Source organism: Lathyrus oleraceus, chromosome 1 (assembly GCF_024323335.1).
Source record: "Lathyrus oleraceus cultivar Zhongwan6 chromosome 1, CAAS_Psat_ZW6_1.0, whole genome shotgun sequence".
NCBI classification, from domain to species: Eukaryota; Viridiplantae; Streptophyta; class Magnoliopsida; order Fabales; family Fabaceae; genus Lathyrus; species Lathyrus oleraceus.
The window spans coordinates 419,815,641-419,833,793 of NC_066579.1; the positions used below are offsets into that span (position 1 = coordinate 419,815,641).

Consider the following 18,153-nt stretch of genomic DNA (forward strand, 5'->3'; position numbering starts at 1 on the left):
ACTGTATTTCGAATATATTAGAGTTTTCGTATTGTCCGATTATTTGTGATTGTGTTTGTCAGCGTTTTCGTGATGTCGTGTTGATTTTATTATTGCCTAGGATTGTTTATTTAATTACGTGTTGTGCCGTGTGATTTAATCGAGTCTGTTTGAGTCGTGTTGTTGATTTTACTGGTTTACCGATTTACTGGTTTATTGGTTTTATCAATTTGTCTGTTTTGCTGTGCAAATTGTCATCATTTTTATCGCGTTCGTGTCGCTCGATTTTATCGCATTTTAATCGTGTGCCGTTTAATATTATTTGTGCTTAATATTAATTGTGTTTAGTTGTTAATTAGTTTATTTAATTAGGATTAATATTATATTAATTTATTATTATTATTATTATTATATAATATATAAATTATATTATTAATTTATGTTAGATATTTTTTTAGGTTTCCTATTGTTTAAGTAATCTAAATATATATTATTAATTTATGTTAGATATTTTTTAGGTTTCCTATTGTTTAAGTAATCTAAATATATATTATTAATTTATGTTAGATATTTTTTAGGTTTCCTATTGTTTAAGTAATCTAAATATATATATATATATATATATATATATATATATATATATATATATATATATATATATATATATATATATATATATATATATATATATATATATATATATATATATATATATATATATATATGTTGTTAGTAAGAAAAGAAAAAGGTGGATCAGTAAGAAAAAAACGTGTGGTGAGAGAAACAGAGAATTGAAAAGAAATATTTTTCCAAAAGCATTACCGTATTTCACTTGTTCTTCATTTTCGGTAACCCAAAATCGTCCCGATTATTCACCGAAACACAAAACCGATTTCATATCTTTGAAGTTCGTTGAGTCCAGGTCACAAATATCCAAGGTTCATTTCATTCCGGCGTCGTTTCACCGATCAAAAGCGACGTTGAAGTCAGGTACTCACGAAGGCAGCCAGCACTGCGTCGGTGACGGTTTCCAGCTTTCGGTCGATCATTTGGACGATCAGAAGTTCATCCTCTTCACACAAGGTAATATTCTTCACTTATCTCTGAAATCAGCAAAGTTCCGGCTTGCCGACATGTGTTTTAATATATTATTTATCTAATATATATATATATATATATATATATATATATATATATATATATATATATATATATATATATATATATATATATATATATATATAATTTTTGTCTATTATATATCTAAATATATATATATATATATATATATATATATATATATATATATATATATATATATATATATATATATATATATATATATATATATATATATATATATATATATATATATATATATATATATATATATATATATATATATATATATTATCTTTGTCTATTATATATTATTTGTCTATATATCTATATCTATATATATATATATACATATATATATATATATATATATATATATATATATATATATATATATATATATATATATATATATATATATATTATTTTTGTCTATTATATATTATTTGTCTAAATGTACATATATATTATTTTTGTCTACTATATATTTATTGTCTAAAATATAAATATAAATATATATATATATATATATATATATATATATATATATATATATATATATATATATATATATATATATATATATATTATATATATATATATATATATATATATATATATATCACTTTTGTTTACTAAATATTGTTTATCTTTTATTATTATTTTGCATATATGTTTTATTTAAATGTTAGTTAAATTAATTATTTGTTTAAATGTTTATTTTAATTAAATGTTTATCTATATCAAATGTTTATTTTGTCTAAAGTAAATGTTTATATTGTTTTTTATATTTGTTTATGTTGTTACTAATCGTTTCGTTTCAGTTTCAGCTCGATTAACTCCACTAACTATTCGTAATACTAGCTATTCATAGCTAACTGTGTTGTAATAATTTACTTTCTCGCATTTTTTATTTTCTGTATTGTGTGTTTAATCGTATTGTTCACGTTTTATGTTAAAAAATCGAAAAATCCAAAAAGAGAAACCCGATGCGATTCCAACGGTCGCCGTTTAAGAAACCCTTTTCACACACTCATAAGCTTACTCTTGGGCTTTCCTGTAATGAGCCCATTTATTTATTTCTTTAGGGTCTAGGCTCGTTCAAATCTAAAATCAACAAAACAGACTTTCCCCTTTTCTTTTGGGAGAACTACATGGATTCTGATTTCTCCATTGCGCCTTGGAGATACGTAGGCATGAAGTCTACGACTTTATCGAGTCCAAAAACAATAAAATCAAGTTCTTTTCTCATCTCCCCAATCAAACGATCAAAGCGAAAAAAGCAAAGCATTCACATAAACATAAGCAAAAAGGTTCCTGTGGAGTGCCACAGATGTAGAGGGTGCTAATACCTTCCCTTTGCATAACCAACCCCCGAACCCGTAACTCTAAAGGGATTTATCGTTATTTTTCCCTTCCTCTTTTTGGATAAAATAAAAGACGGTGGCGACTCTTGCATTTAAAATATTTTTCAAACGGGTTAAGTTCAATCAATACTTAATCTCGTGAAAAATCCCGCCGCGACAGAATGGCGACTCTGCTGGGGAAACAATGATTAAACTTATTTGAGGGTTTAGCCTATCTTTGCTTGTTTATATGTTTGCTTTGTGGATATTTGCTAAATTGTATTGTTTGTAATGTTTGTTATTTTTGGTTTTGGGGGATACTTGTGATAAATCCTATACCCGGATTTGGGGCACATTTGAGATAGGATGGATGATAATTCAGGTTGACTTGATAGGAGACAATCCTTACCGAGTTGACTTGAGCCTTTGTCCGCTTGGTGGAGGCCTCTTTGAGGGTGATAGTGCTAAACAAGTCATTTGTGAGGCATTGTTGCTTTCGACGGGCCCGTGAAGCCAAGGACCTTAGTTTACCTTTACCCCATCTTGGCCTTACTTAGGATGTGATGCGGTGACCACTTCGTACCAAAAGTCTGGTTTGGTTGATACGCGATATCACACTCAAGCGAGATTCTTTTGAGAATAATATTGGAAAGCGAGCAGTTGCTTAACCCGGTATTATCCGAAGAAGGATCCATAACCTTGGGAACTTTTAGAACCCGTTTGGCAGGTGAACCTTAGAACTTATCTTGGGGCGTTGTCCTAAACTCCATGCTGGTGATGAACTTTGAGCCTTGTATTGTTTAACCATGTTTGTGTTTGTTGCATTCATGCATGACATGCATTCATTCCCATCATTTCAACCTTTTTCCAAGGAACTTAAAGTGAGGATTGCAAATATTGCAGGAAACATGGATTTTGGACAGAGAAGTGTGAAAAAGTACAATCTCATCAATCCAAAGATAGATGAACTAAAGAAACTGGTTTCTTCGATCGCAGATCCTATTGGTTTCAGAGACAGATATGGGGCACTTATATCTTTATTGACACTTAGGATGGAAGAAGGGTTATTGCAGACATTAGTACAGTTCTATGATCCAGTCTATCACTGTTTCACATTCCCAGACTATCAACTCATGCCTACATTGGAAGAGTATGCCCAGTTGCTTCACATCCCAGTTGCTGATACAGTACCTTTCTCTGGTTCAGAAAAGTTACCCGAGCACAGTTCTCTTGCAAAAGTGTTGTACATGAAGAAGTCAGAATTCAAGAATAACTTCACCACCAAAGGAGGACTTCCAGGTTTCACTGCCAAGTTCTTAATGGGGAAGGTTTCTTATTTTGCCAGTCAAGGTTGTGATATTATTGTGGAGCATCTGTTCGCCTTGTTGATCTACGGTTTGTTACTATTTCCTAATATTGAAGGTTTTGTGGATTCATATGCTATACGCATCTTCCTAAGTGGTAATCCTGTTCCAACTTTGCTCGGAGACACCTATCATTCCATCCATTACCGTACTTTGAAAGGAGGAGGAACCATAGTCTGCTGTATACCGTTACTCTACAAATGGTTTGTCTCTCATCTTCCTAAGTCAGCTACTTTTTGGGATCGCAAGTCAGGACTTCAGTGGTCACAGAGGATTATGTCTCTTACCCAGTCAGATATTGCATGGTATAGTAGAGTTTTAGACGATGTGAAGATCATTGATAGTTGCGGGGAGTTCCCCAATGTGCCCCTCATGGGCACAAAGGGAATCATTTCTTATAATCCAGTACTTGCTAGGAGACAACTCGGTTACCCTATGAAGGACAAGCCTCCTAACATTCTTTTAGAAGGTATTTTCTTGAGGGATAACGAGGAGGACCCTACCATGAAAGAGAGAGTAGTAAGAGCTTGGCATCGTGTTTGTCGCAAAGGGAGACTTGAATTGGGTAAGAAAGATTGTACCTCCTATGAGCCGTACCTCCAGTGGATCAGAGCCAGAGCTATACAGTTGAAAATGCCATACCCACATCATGATCCTATCAAACCCGCTCCGTTGAAGACCCCCTACCTTTCGCTAGATGACAAAGAAGAACTCCAAGCCACCTTGGAGAGGGTCGAGAAAGAGAGAGACGCTTGGAAGGATAAGGCCCAGGTGCTCGAAATGGAAAATGAAGAACTTCAGAGCCAGTTAAAGGAGCAGAGTGGAGAAGATCGTGCAGGTAAACGTCCAAGGGTGCAAGAGGATTTATTTTCCTCAGGCACAACAGATTACTCCCAGATTCCACAGTCCTCAGGTGCATGGAAAGGTCTTGTAGACAGTTTGGTGAAGGAGAAAGCTTTTATGCAGAAGGCCTATGAAGAAAGAATTGAGAGACTTGAAGGACAACTCCTACTTGTTTATGCTCGTCCTGATGACACATGTCCTTAAATGGTTTTCTTGGTTGTATTTTGGGTTGATAACTTTGTATATTTTGATAAAAATGCTTAAAATGAAAATTTTTGTTTTGTTATCAAAAATGTTTGTAATTCTATCTTTTCCTTCACTTAGAGTTCCTTGGAAAATCATTCATTTTGCATATCCATGCATCACGTGCATACAGGTTGTCTGTCTTGGTCCAGTCTTCTAACAGTTGCTTCCCGCCAGCAGATCCATTTCAAGCTGACGCATAATTACAACACAAGAGCCAACTACAAAAGAAGAATGGAGATAACAGATAACGAGAACCGAGAATTGAAAGCTCAGGTTGACCGCCTTTCTGCTATGGTCGAGACATTGATAGCAAACCAAGCAGCCCAAGCTGCTCAACTTCAAACAGCACAAGCTCAGGTTGCCGAAGCACAAGATGCACAGATCCAGGCACAAGCACAGGCAGCAGAGATGCACAACCAAATGTTAACCGCCCGTCTACAAGCAGAGGAAGCCCAGGCTAGGGCTCAAGTTCATAATTCAGGACAGACTTCGGCACAGAATCAACCTCAAATTCAGAATCAGACAACAGCAGCACCCGTCACTACAGTCATCGCTTCAGAAATCCATGCTGTCCCAGTCACTTCTGTTACCATCACAGCATCCCGTCCTTGGGAAATACCCAGGGATCTTAATCAAGATAGATATCAACAAGAGTTCGTTCCACCAAATGCTCCTGTCTTCACTAATGTGCCTCCCGTTGTTCACTATACTCCTCACCTAGGAGAACCTGTCTATCACGGCCCTACCCCAAGTGAGGATCCTGGTCTCAATGATAGAATGGATGAATTCCAGGATCAGTTTGCGGAATTACAAAAAGAGATAAAAGCTCTTCGTGGGAAAGAACTGTTTGGCAGAGATGTAAATGATATGTGTTTGGTTCCAGACGTAAGGATGCCAGCAAAATTTAAACTACCAGAATTTGAAAAGTACAAAGGAAGTTCTTGTCCACAGACCCATTTGGTTATGTACGTGCGAAAGATGTCAATGTACACCAATGACCAAAGGATGCTCATTCATTGTTTTCAAGACAGCCTTACCGGTGCAGCTTTACGCTGGTATATGGGATTAGACAGTTCTCAGATCAAGACTTTCAACGATTTAGGCGGGGCCTTTATCAAACATTACAAATACAACCTTGATAATGTGCCAGACCGAGATCAGTTGAGGTCCATGCAACAGAGAGAAAAGGAGACATTCCGTAAATACGCGCAAAGGTGGCGCGAAATTGCAGCACAGGTTGTTCCACCTATGGAAGAAAAGGAGATGACGAAAGTGTTCTTAAAGACTCTTGATACTTTTTATTACGAGAGGATGATTGCAAGCGCTCCTACAGACTTTACTGACATGGTAAACATGGGAGTCCGTTTAGAGGAAGCAGTTCGAGAAGGGCGTCTAGTCAGAGAAGGAAGTTCATCTTCAAGCGGGGCAAAGAGGTACGGCGGTTTTATGAAAAAGACGGAACAAGAAACTAATGTTGTGTCCTATAATCATCCAAGAAGATCAATTATCCTTACCATTCCCAACACCAACATATAGCAGCCGTGACTCCAGTAATCACTTCCGCTCTAGTTCAAGTCCAATACCCTCAGCAGCGTACCAACCGCTTCCAACAGAATACTCAGTATCAGCAACAACATCAACCTCAACAACATCAACATCAGTTACAACAACGTCCACCACAACAGCAAAGAAGAACCAATTTTGATCCAATTCCAATGTCATATGCAGAATTGTATCCAACTTTGATCACTAAAAACCTTGTGCAACCACGACCACGACCTCTTGTACCAGAAGTGCTACCTTGGTGGTACAAGCCAGAGGTATCTTGTCCCTTTCATCAGAATGCTCCAGGTCATGACTTAGACAACTGTTTTGCTTTAAAGTTGGAAGTACAGAAGTTGACAAGAGCAGGTATCCTGACCTTCAAGAACATGGGTCCCAATGTGAAGGACAATCCAATGCCAAGTCATGGTCCTTCATCAGTGAACAATATAGAAGTTTGTCTCAATGAACAACGTGTTACGAAGATAGAGGAGATTCGGCGGTCTTTGGTTGAAATTCATTCTGTTTTATGTGCTCATGGTCTATTCCAACATGACCACCAGATCTGTGGTACATGTTCAGTCAATTCAAGAGGTTGTAGAAAGATTCAAGATGATTTGCAAGGCGTCCTTGATCAGGGTTTGATTCAGATTTCTAGACAAGTGAGTTCTCCAGAATCACAAGAACAGGAGGTGAATGTCATCATTCCTTGCTTCAACATTTCAGAGAAAGTAGAGATAGCTTATCATCCGAGGGAGCCAGTGGTGATTTGCCCTCCGGGCCCAATGCCTTACACTTCAGATAAAGCGGTCCCCTACCGCTATGCAGCAACTATTATTGAGAACGGTAAAGAGGTCGAGATTAAAACCTTAGCCTCAGTTACCAATATCGCAGCAAATAGCCGAATGACGCGCAGTGGCCGCGTGTTCGCTCCGCCGGTTATCCCAAGTAGAAATGTTGAGAAAGATCCAGTAGTCGTGGTACCAGTGACAAGAGAAGCAGAAGGGCAAACAAGCAATTCAACCCTTGATAAAGAAACAGATGAACTACTTAGAATTATCAAGCTCAGTGACTACAAAGTGGTAGATCAGTTGCTACAGACACCGTCAAAAATCTCGATCCTGTCCTTATTATTGAATTCAGCTGTCCACAGAGAAGCACTACTGAAGGTGCTTGATCAAGCCTTTGTAGAACAGGATATAACAGCAGAGCAGTTCAACAATGTTGTAGGCAGCATCACTTCGTGCAATGGCTTAGGCTTTTGTGATGAAGAACTGCCAGAAGAAGGAAAGAATCACAACTTCACTCTCCATATCTCAGCCAATTGTCAAGGGGATTCTTTGTCTAATATCCTAATTGACACCGGTTCATCTCTGAATGTCATGCCCAAGTCTACCTTGGTGAAGCTAAAGTACAAAGGGGGGCAAATGCGGCACAGTGGAATTATTGTGAAAGCGTTCGATGGATCAAGAAAATCAGTCATTGGAGAAGTTGATTTGCCTATTGGTATTGGACCACATGTATTCCAGATCACTTTCCAGGTTATGGATATAGTGCCAGCTTATAGCTATCTGCTCGGACGCCCATGGATTCATGAGGCGGGTGCCATTACATCCACGTTACACTAGAAGTTAAAATTTTTCAAGAATGGGCAAATAGTGACGGTTAATGGGGAGCAGGCTATGCTGATTAGCCACCTTTCATCGTTTAGTGTGATAGAAGCAGACGAAACGGCTGTTCAAACTCCATTTCAGGCCCTGACCATCGATGATTACAAGAAAAGTGAAGGTTCAATCGCGTCATTCAAAGACGCCCAGCAGATTGTCAAGACAGGTCCTACAGAAATGTGGGGCAAGGTGATAGAGTTGCCAGAAAACGTTAACCATGCAGGATTAGGCTTTGTTGATGGAAAACAAGTGCAGACTTCAGTGGTGCGACCTTTCAAAGATATCTTTCACAGCGGTGGGTTTATCAACATGGTAGCAGTTGAGGAGGATACTTTTGAGGGAAAGACAGAAGACGAAGGCCCCAGATTTGTGACACCAGGAGTAGTTATGAAGAACTGGACCGCAGTTGACATCCCACATTGTGTCCACATATCAAAGTAATTAAGCTTTTCAGTTTTCAAAAATCTTCCGCTTTAGCCCAAAGCGCGAAGCATTAATTTTGTAAAATGGGCACTTTTGTCAAAAACGTACTATCCATGAAAAAGATCTTTTGTGTTCCTATACACTTGTGTCCTTTTATCTTTTCAGCTTTTTCGGAAAATGGTAACACAAAAAAAAAAACCTTAAAAAGAACACATTTTTGCATGTCATGGTCAGTCCTCTAAAAACAATTGTTTGTACAGGTTACTTAAACCCGTTGAACACAATGACATTATGCCCTCTCCCAACTTTGAACATTCTGTATTCGAAGCTGAAGAGGAAGAGTGGGATGAGATTCCAGAAGAGGTCGCCCGCCAGCTTGAAAATGAAGAAGACACTATTCAGCCATACAAGGAGCCTTTGGAAACAGTCAACTTGGGTTCGGAAGAAAATGTGAAAGAAGTCAAAATTGGAGCATTGTTATCCCCACAGGTCAAGGAGCAATTGATCAGCCTGTTGAAAGAGTATGTAGATGTGTTTGCTTGGTCTTATCAAGATATGCCTGGTCTCAACACTGACATCGTAGAGCACAAGCTACCTTTGAAGCCAGAATGTCCACCGGTCAAACAGAAATTAAGAAGAACACATCCAGATATGGCCGTCAAAATTAAAGAAGAAGTTCTGAAGCAAATAGATGCTGGTTTTCTTGCCACTTCAGTGTATCCAGAGTGGATAGCAAATATTGTGCCAGTTCCTAAGAAGGACGGAAAGGTACGAATGTGTGTCGACTATCGTGACTTAAATAGAGCAAGCCCAAAGGATGATTTCCCCCTGCCTCACATTGACATGTTGGTAGACAATACAGCAAAGTTTGACATATTCTCCTTCATGGACGGATTCTCCGGGTATAACCAGATCAAAATGGCTCCCGAAGACATGGAAAAAACTACATTCATAACACCATGGGGAACATTCTGTTATCAAGTGATGTCGTTTGGGTTGAAGAACGCAGGTGCTACTTACCAGCGAGCCATGACAACGCTCTTTCACGACATGATGCACAAAGAGATTGAGGTTTATGTGGATGACATGATCGCGAAGTCTCGTTCAGAAGAAGGTCACTTAGTGGATCTATTGAAGCTGTTTCAACGATTGAGGAAGTTCCGTCTTCGCCTCAATCCGAACAAATGCACATTTGGCGTCAGGTCAGGTAAACTCTTGGGCTTCATTGTCAGCCAAAAAGGCATTGAAGTTGATCCAGATAAAGTAAAAGCTATCCAAGAGATGCCCGCACCAAAAACAGAAAGGCAAGTGAGAGGTTTTCTAGGATGATTGAATTACATATCCCGGTTTATTTCTCACATGACTGCCACTTGTGAACCTATCTTCAAATTGCTGAGAAAGAGTCAGAATTGTGTTTGGACAGAGGATTGTCAGAAAGCATTTGACAGTATCAAAGAGTACCTCATGGAGCCTCCTATCTTGTTACCACCTGTTGCTGGAAGACCGTTGGTTATGTATTTGACAGTGCTTGAGAATTCTATGGGCTGTATTCTGGGTCAACAAGACGAAACTGGAAAGAAAGAGCATGCCATTTACTACTTAAGCAAGAAATTTACTGACTGTGAATCACGATACTCCTTACTCGAGAAGACATGTTGTGCATTGGCTTGGGCTGCTAAGAGATTGAGGCAGTATATGTTAAGTCACACCACTTGGTTGATATCCAAAATGGATCCAATCAAGTACATTTTTGAGAAGCCTGCACTCACTGGTAAGATTGCAAGATGGCAGATGCTGTTATCAGAATACGACATTGAGTATCATACCCAGAAAGCTATCAAGAGCAGTGTGTTGGCTGAGTACCTTGCTCACCAACCCGTTGAAGATCACGATGATAATGAGGATGAGTTTCCTGATGAAGATGTCATGTTCCTAAAATCCAGAGATTGTAAAGAGCCACTTCCTGAAGAAGGGCCTGAACCAGATTCTCAATGGGGTTTAATATTTGATGGAGCTTCCAACGTTTATGGACATGGAGTAGGTGCAGTCATTATCACTCCAGAAGGTTCTCATATTCCTTTCACGGCAAGAATTTGCTTTGAATGTACAAACAACATTGCTGAATATGAAGCCTGTATCATGGGTCTTGAAGAAGCCATTGACCTCCGCATCAAAAATCTTACTGTTTATGGTGACTCAGCGTTAGTTATCAATCAGATCAAAGGAGAATGGGAAACACGCCACCCTGGCTTGATCCCATACAAAGACTATGCAAGAAGATTGTCGACTTTCTTCACCAAGGTTGAATTGCATCACATTCCTCGGGATGAGAATCATATGGCGGATGCTCTAGCTACGTTGTCTTCAATGTATCAAGTGGGTTTTCCAAACGAAGTACCCAGAATTGTGATCAAGCGACTTGATAGACCAGCACATGTGTTTACAGCTGAGGCCAGTTTTGATGATAAACCATGGTACCACGATATCAAGCATTTCCTTCAGACTCAGGAGTATCCTCTTGGAGCAACAGAAAAAGATAAAAAGACTTTGAGAAGATTGTCAGGCAGTTTCTTCCTTAATCAGAATGTGCTCTATAAGAGGAATTATGACATGGTCTTACTCAGATGTGTTGACAAAAAGGAAGCAGAAATGTTGATGAAAGAAGTTTACGAAGGGTCCTTTGGTACTCATGCAAACGGCCACTCTATGTCAAGAAAGATGTTGAGAGCTGGTTACTACTGGTTGACCATGGAATCAGATTGCTACAAATTTGTAAAGAAGTGTCACAAATGTCAGATCTATGCTGATAAGGTTCATGTACCACCAACCTTTTTGAATGTGATTTCTGCTCCTTGGCCATTCTCAATGTGGGGCATTGACATGATCGGTATGATTGAACCCAAAGCTTCCAACGAACACCGTTTCATTCTCGTGGCAATTGATTACTTCACCAAATGGGTGGAAGCAGCTTCGTATGCAAAGGTGACAAAGCAAGTGGTGGTCAGATTCATCAAAAATAATCTCATTTGCCGATATGGCATTCCAAACAAGATCATCACTGACAATGGCTCCAATCTGAACAACAAAATGATGGATGAATTATGTGAAAGTTTCAGGATCGAGCATCACAACTCTTCTCCTTACCGTCCCAAGATGAATGGGGCAGTTGAAGCTGCAAATAAGAATATCAAGAAGATCATTCAAAAGATGGTTGTTACCTACAAAGATTGGCATGAAATGCTGCCTTTTGCACTACACGGATATAGAACATCAGTCCGTACTTCAACTGGGGCAACCCCATTTTCACTTGTATACGGTATGGAAGCTGTGTTACCGATAGAGGTTGAAATTCCATCAATGAGGATACTAATGGAAACTCAGTTGTCAGAGGATGAATGGTGTCAAAGCAGATACGATCAGTTGAATTTGATTGAAGAAAAAAGAATGACTGCCTTGTGCCATGGACAGTTATATCAAAAGAGAATGAAGCAGGCATTTGATAGGAAGGTTAAGCCGAGAGAATTCAAAGAGGGTGACCTTGTGCTCAAGAAGATGATACTATTTCACAATGATTCTAGGGGCAAGTGGACTCCTAACTATGAAGGACCCTATGTTGTCAAGAAAGCCTTCTCAGGAGGTGCTTTAATTCTTACAAACATGGATGGTGAAGAGCTTCCACGTCCCGTGAATACAGATGCAGTCAAGAAATACTTCGCCTAAAAAATGAAAAGAACAGCTCGCTAAGTTGAAAACCCGAAAGGGCGGCTTAGGCAAAAATGAGCGTCTCGGTGGACTGAAAACCTGAAAGGGCGGTCCAAGCAGAAATTAGAGACATAAAAAAACAAAGAGAATATTATCCCGGTAGATTGAAAACCCGAAAGGGCAATCTAGGCAAAAGTTAGGGATTTCAGGCAAGTAACTGCATAACAGAGATAAGATCATTGAAGTATCAGAATATTTTCAACAGTTCTCCAACTTTCTCAAGGCTGCAATACAGGTCAAAAGTGGAAGAGAGAATGATGTCATTGTAGTTCAACGTACCCTTTTTCCACGAAATTACCATTTTCCAATTTGTAAAGATCTATGGAATCACGCTGTTGGCTGATTACCATCCTATCAAATCAATTTGAGTCTTTCTATATTTCTTGGCACTCTTAATTTTCATTTCAATTTACGAAAGTTCTTTTACTTTGACATATATGTTTTGAAACAAAAGTTTTGAATTAAAAACAGTTTTTGAAAAATATAAAGATTATTTATTTTGATTTGTGGACATCAATAAAAGGATTGAGACATGTGGTCCCAGTAATTCTGAAATCATGTGATTCCAACTAGACATGTTCATATTACTATCCTTATATGTATATGATGAAAAAATCTCCACAGGTGTCTTGGCAGTAATATTTCTCCAGCAGAGGTTGTGATTCTGGATATCCCCAGCTATGCTTCCTAGTTTTCCTCAAGAGATCATGCAAGAAATATTTCAAGAAGTTTATTCCCTTCACTTGGGGCATGAAGACTCCCCAGTTAATTGATCATGAAGACTCCCCAGTTTAATTGATCATGAAGACTCCCCGGTTAATTGATCATGAAGACTTTGATCCAGGTTTTAAGTTACAGATTTGGCCTATGGGATTACTACAGGTATTTCCCCAGTAATTTATTAAAGCGGGATCAGCAATGTCCCCAGTAGAGGATGAGAAGGAAGATTTGATTTCCCTGAGCAGGAGTAATACAGAGGTCTCCATCCCTCAGCGAGTGAAGAAAGTTGATATTCATAAACTACAGGGAATCTCCTGTTGTTCTCTGTCCATTCAATAGAAGGATATGTCTCATCCTCAGTAATGTTTTGTAGTAAAAGAAGAGTGTGTTATGCATTTTAAGCAAATTCAAGAATTGCAGGATTTCTCCTAAATTCTCATTTATATTCAAAGGTCAGACATCACTGTTCCCCGGCAGAGTCTCCTAGAGGAAAGATCTCGTAACCAGATATCAGACACCATAATCCCCTGCAGAGTCTTCAGATACAGAAAGTCTCCATGATAATTAAAGCAAAAAAATCAAGGATAGATTTCCCCTATATTCTTATTCCCTGGAAAGATACCACCTATCCCCAGCGGACTTTATCCCCAGCAGAGTCTTCCAGAAGAATAATCCCTTCTGCATTATCAGCAAATTCAAGAATTGCAGGACTTCTCTTACAATATCATCTTATTTCCAGAGGATAACACCTTGTATCCCCAGCGGAGTCCTCAGAAAGGTCCAATCCTCATATACCTCACAAATTTAAGAACCACAGGGAATCTCCTGCATTTTTGAAGTAGAAGGCATCTCCATTCTTCTACGGAATCCTCAGCAGAGACAGACTTTTAAAGAAACCTGGATATGGTGCTCTTGTACCAATTCCCCAGCAAGTCTTTGTACTACTCCCTAGCGAGTCTCAGTGCAAATCTCCAGCAAGTCCTTATGCAGCTGTTAACATTTTTAGTTATTCCTAGTTTTGTCTGTCCATCATGCATTCATTACTAAATATTCATGCATATCTATGACATATCATGCTTGCATTCATATGCACCTTGTTTCCTTGTTTATATTGTCGGTTGAGTCAATCTCTCCATATAGAGTATCCTCATAAGCAGCAAAATACCTTTTATTGGTCATGTTCCCCACAGAGATCTATGCCTCGTGGAAGATGGTTGTTTCAGTTGTAAATCCTGATGAGTTCATTCCTCTTCAGTTGAAGTCTTGTTTGACCGTTTCATTCTAGTTATATCCTAGTTTGAACCTCGTGTCTCTAGATAAAGCTCAGAAATTGCCAGTAAAAGAAGGCAACAATATAGTCTTTGTGACTCTCATTCAGTAAAACAGACATGACAGATATTGTGTCCAAGTCCTTTATGCCTTCATCTTTGAGTTGGTACCCGTTACAAACTTGAGTTACCTACATCCATGAGTGGTAACCTTTGTTATCCCTCGGATAAATTAATTACTATCTCCATCTATGAGTTGATAACATCCTCACAGAAAGTTCCATGGTTCTACCTGCAACTTTGAGCTGGTAGCGTGCTTTCGTCTTTGAGTTTAGCACAGATTCCTTTTGATTCCACCTTCGTCTTTGAGTTGGTGAAGTACCTGCAACTTTGAGCTGGTAATATGCATTCATCTTTGAGTTCGCACATTTTCCTGTGATTCCATCTTCGTCTTTGAGTTGATGGAGTACCTTCATCTATGAGTAGGGTATGTTTGATCCTTGTTGAACTGATAGTGTGCTTTCATCTTTGAGTCTGCACAGATAACTTCTGATTCCATCTTCGTCTTTGAGTTGATGGAGTACCTTCATCTATGAGTTAGGTACATTTTGTCCTTCCACCGTCATCTTTGAGTCGGTAATGATAAACATCTCCAGGAAAATATGTTCTAAATTCTTTTAAACACCTTTGTCAATGAATCGGTGGTTGCCTTCAACTTTGAGTCGGCATTTCTCTGTCTACCTCATCAATGAGTTGGTAGTGTGCATTCAACTGTAAGTATGCACAATGATCCTTAGATCTGATTCTTCATCTACACCATCATCAATGAGTTGGAATTTGATTTCCCTAGCAGTGTTATTATCAATCTTTTAAAGCTTGCCTTCAACTTTGAGTTGGCATGTCCTGTTTACCTCATCAATGAGTGGGTAGTGAGCTATCAACCATGAGTCAACGCAGTTCGATTCTTATTATGCCCTTGTTATACCTTCATCCTTGAGTTGGTATTCATCTTTTCTGTTACCTCCATCTTTGAGTTGGTAATGTACTGTCACATCAGTACTCTTGTTATATTGATCTTTTCCCACTTTCATCTATGAGATAGTGATGTATCGTCAGCATTGAGTCGATATCTCTTTTCCTCCTATTTTCCATCTATGAATAGGTAGTGAATCTTCCCTAGCTGAGTGTTCTCAGTGTTTACCTTCATGCATTGAGTCGGTGTATGTCCTTCCCCAGTAGAGTTTGCACTCCTGTGTTTCTGTGTCTGTCTGTCTTTTGCATCATGCATACATGCATTTGCGGTCAAATTTTGTGGCATTTGTCATATTTAATTACCTTACGCCATTCAATAGCCTCCGGCTATCTGGCCTAAGTTAATTAAATAGGGGCATCTGTCGCACCCCAAAATTTGACTTTGGCTTTGTTGACCACATCTTGATTAATCTCGTTGTCTTGTATTCATCTCAATTTCTTAAACTTCGCGTGACAACTGGTTTGATTAGGTTTTGTGTGTTTTCGTTGCTTACCGTGTTGTATTTCGTTGTTTTAGCAAAACCTGGCCGATATCGTTGCCTCGTATTTATCTCGCTTATCTCTTTTGTGCCTGGCATCGCTTCGATTAGGTTTTGTGCGTTTTTATCTATTTAATTGTTTGTTTGTCGGTATTTTGACTGTATTTCGAATATATTAGAGTTTTCGTATTGTCCGATTATTTGTGATTGTGTTTGTCAGCGTTTTCGTGATGTCGTGTTGATTTTATTATTGCCTAGGATTGTTTATTTAATTACATGTTGTGCCGTGTGATTTAATCGAGTCTGTTTGAGTCGTGTTGTTGATTTTACTGGTTTATCGGTTTACTGGTTTATTGGTTTTATCAATTTGTCTGTTTTGCTGTGCAAATTGTCATCATTTTTATCGCGTTCGTGTCGCTCGATTTTATCGTATTTTAATCGTGTGCCGTTTAATATTATTTGTGCTTAATATTAATTGTGTTTAGTTGTTAATTAGTTTATTTAATTAGGATTAATATTATATTAGTTTATTATTATTATTATATAATATATAAATTATATTATTAATTTATGTTAGATATTTTTTTAGGTTTCCTATTGTTTAAGTAATCTAAATATATATTATTAATTTATGTTAGATATTTTTTAGGTTTCCTATTGTTTAAGTAATCTAAATATATATTATTAATTTATGTTAGATATTTTTTAGGTTTCCTATTGTTTAAGTAATCTAAATATATATATATATAGATGTTGTTAGTAAGAAAAGAAAAAAGGTGGATCAGTAAGAAAAAAACGTGTGGTGAGAGAAACAGAGAATTGAAAGAAATATTTTTCCAAAAGCATTACCGTATTTCACTTGTTCTTCATTTTCGGTAACCCAAAATCGTCCCGATTATTCACCGAAACACAAAACCGATTTCATATCTTTGAAGTTCGTTGAGTCCAGGTCACAAATATCCAAGGTTCATTTCATTCCGGCGTCGTTTCACCGATCAAAAGCGACGTTGAAGTCAGGTACTCACGAAGGCAGCCAGCACTGCGTCGGTGACGGTTTCCAGCTTTCGGTCGATCATTTGGACGATCAGAAGTTCATCCTCTTCACACAAGGTAATATTCTTCACTTATCTCTGAAATCGGCAAAGTTCCGGCTTACCGACATGTGTTTTAATATATTATTTATCTAAATATATATATATATATATATATATATATATATATATATATATATATATATATTATTTTTGTCTATTATATATCTAAATATATATATATATATATATATATATATATATATATATATATATATATATATATATATATATATATATATATATATATATATATATATATTATTTATTTAGATAGATATAATAGACAAAAATAATATATATATATATATATATATTATTTCTGTCTATTATATATTATTTGTCTAAATGTACATATATATTATTTTGTCTACTATATATTTATTGTCTAAAATATATATATATATATATATATATATATATATATATATATATATATATATATATATATATTATATATATATATATATATATATATATATATATATATATATATCACTTTTGTTTACTAAATATTGTTTATCTTTTATTATTATTTTGCATATATGTTTTATTTAAATGTTAGTTAAATTAATTATTTGTTTAAATGTTTATTTTAATTAAATGTTTATCTATATCAAATGTTTATTTTGTCTAAAGTAAATGTTTATATTGTTTTTTATATTTGTTTATGTTGTTACTAATCGTTTCGTTTCAGTTTCAGCTCGATTAACTCCACTAACTATTCGTAATACTAACTATTCATAGCTAACTGTGTTGTAATAATTTACTTTCTCGCATTTTTTATTTTCTGTATTGTGTGTTTAATCGTATTGTTCACGTTTTATGTTAAAAAATCGAAAAATCCAAAAAGAGAAACCCGATGCGATTCCAACGGTCGCCGTTTAAGAAACCCTTTTCACACACTCATAAGCTTACTCTTGGGCTTTCCTGTAATGAGCCCATTTATTTATTTCTTTAGGGTCTAGGCTCGTTCAAATCTAAAATCAACAAAACAGACTTTCCCCTTTTCTTTTGGGAGAACTACGTGGATTCTGATTTCTCCATTGCGCCTTGGAGATACGTAGGCATGAAGTCTACGACTTTATCGAGTCCAAAAACAATAAAATCAAGTTCTTTTCTCATCTCCCCAATCAAACGATCAAAGCGAAAAAAGCAAAGCATTCACATAAACATAAGCAAAAAGGTTCCTGTGGAGTACCACAGATGTAGAGGGTGCTAATACCTTCCCTTTGCATAACCAACCCCCGAACCCGTAACTCTAAAGGGATT

At 37.0% G+C, this 18,153-nt stretch overlaps 2 protein-coding genes across 2 annotated transcripts; both read left to right on the plus strand.

Moving 5' to 3' along the window:
- The first annotated feature begins 5,674 nt into the window (after positions 1-5,674).
- Positions 5,675-6,433, plus strand: LOC127113304 (uncharacterized). The gene has a single exon (XM_051046467.1). The coding sequence runs from the start codon at positions 5,675-5,677 to the stop codon at positions 6,431-6,433; it is 759 nt and encodes a 252-aa protein (XP_050902424.1).
- Positions 6,434-6,828: 395 nt separating this feature from the next.
- Positions 6,829-8,067, plus strand: LOC127113320 (uncharacterized). The gene has a single exon (XM_051046468.1). It carries the CDS (start codon positions 6,829-6,831, stop codon positions 8,065-8,067), a length of 1,239 nt encoding a protein of 412 aa, XP_050902425.1.
- The last annotated feature ends 10,086 nt before the right edge of the window (positions 8,068-18,153 follow it).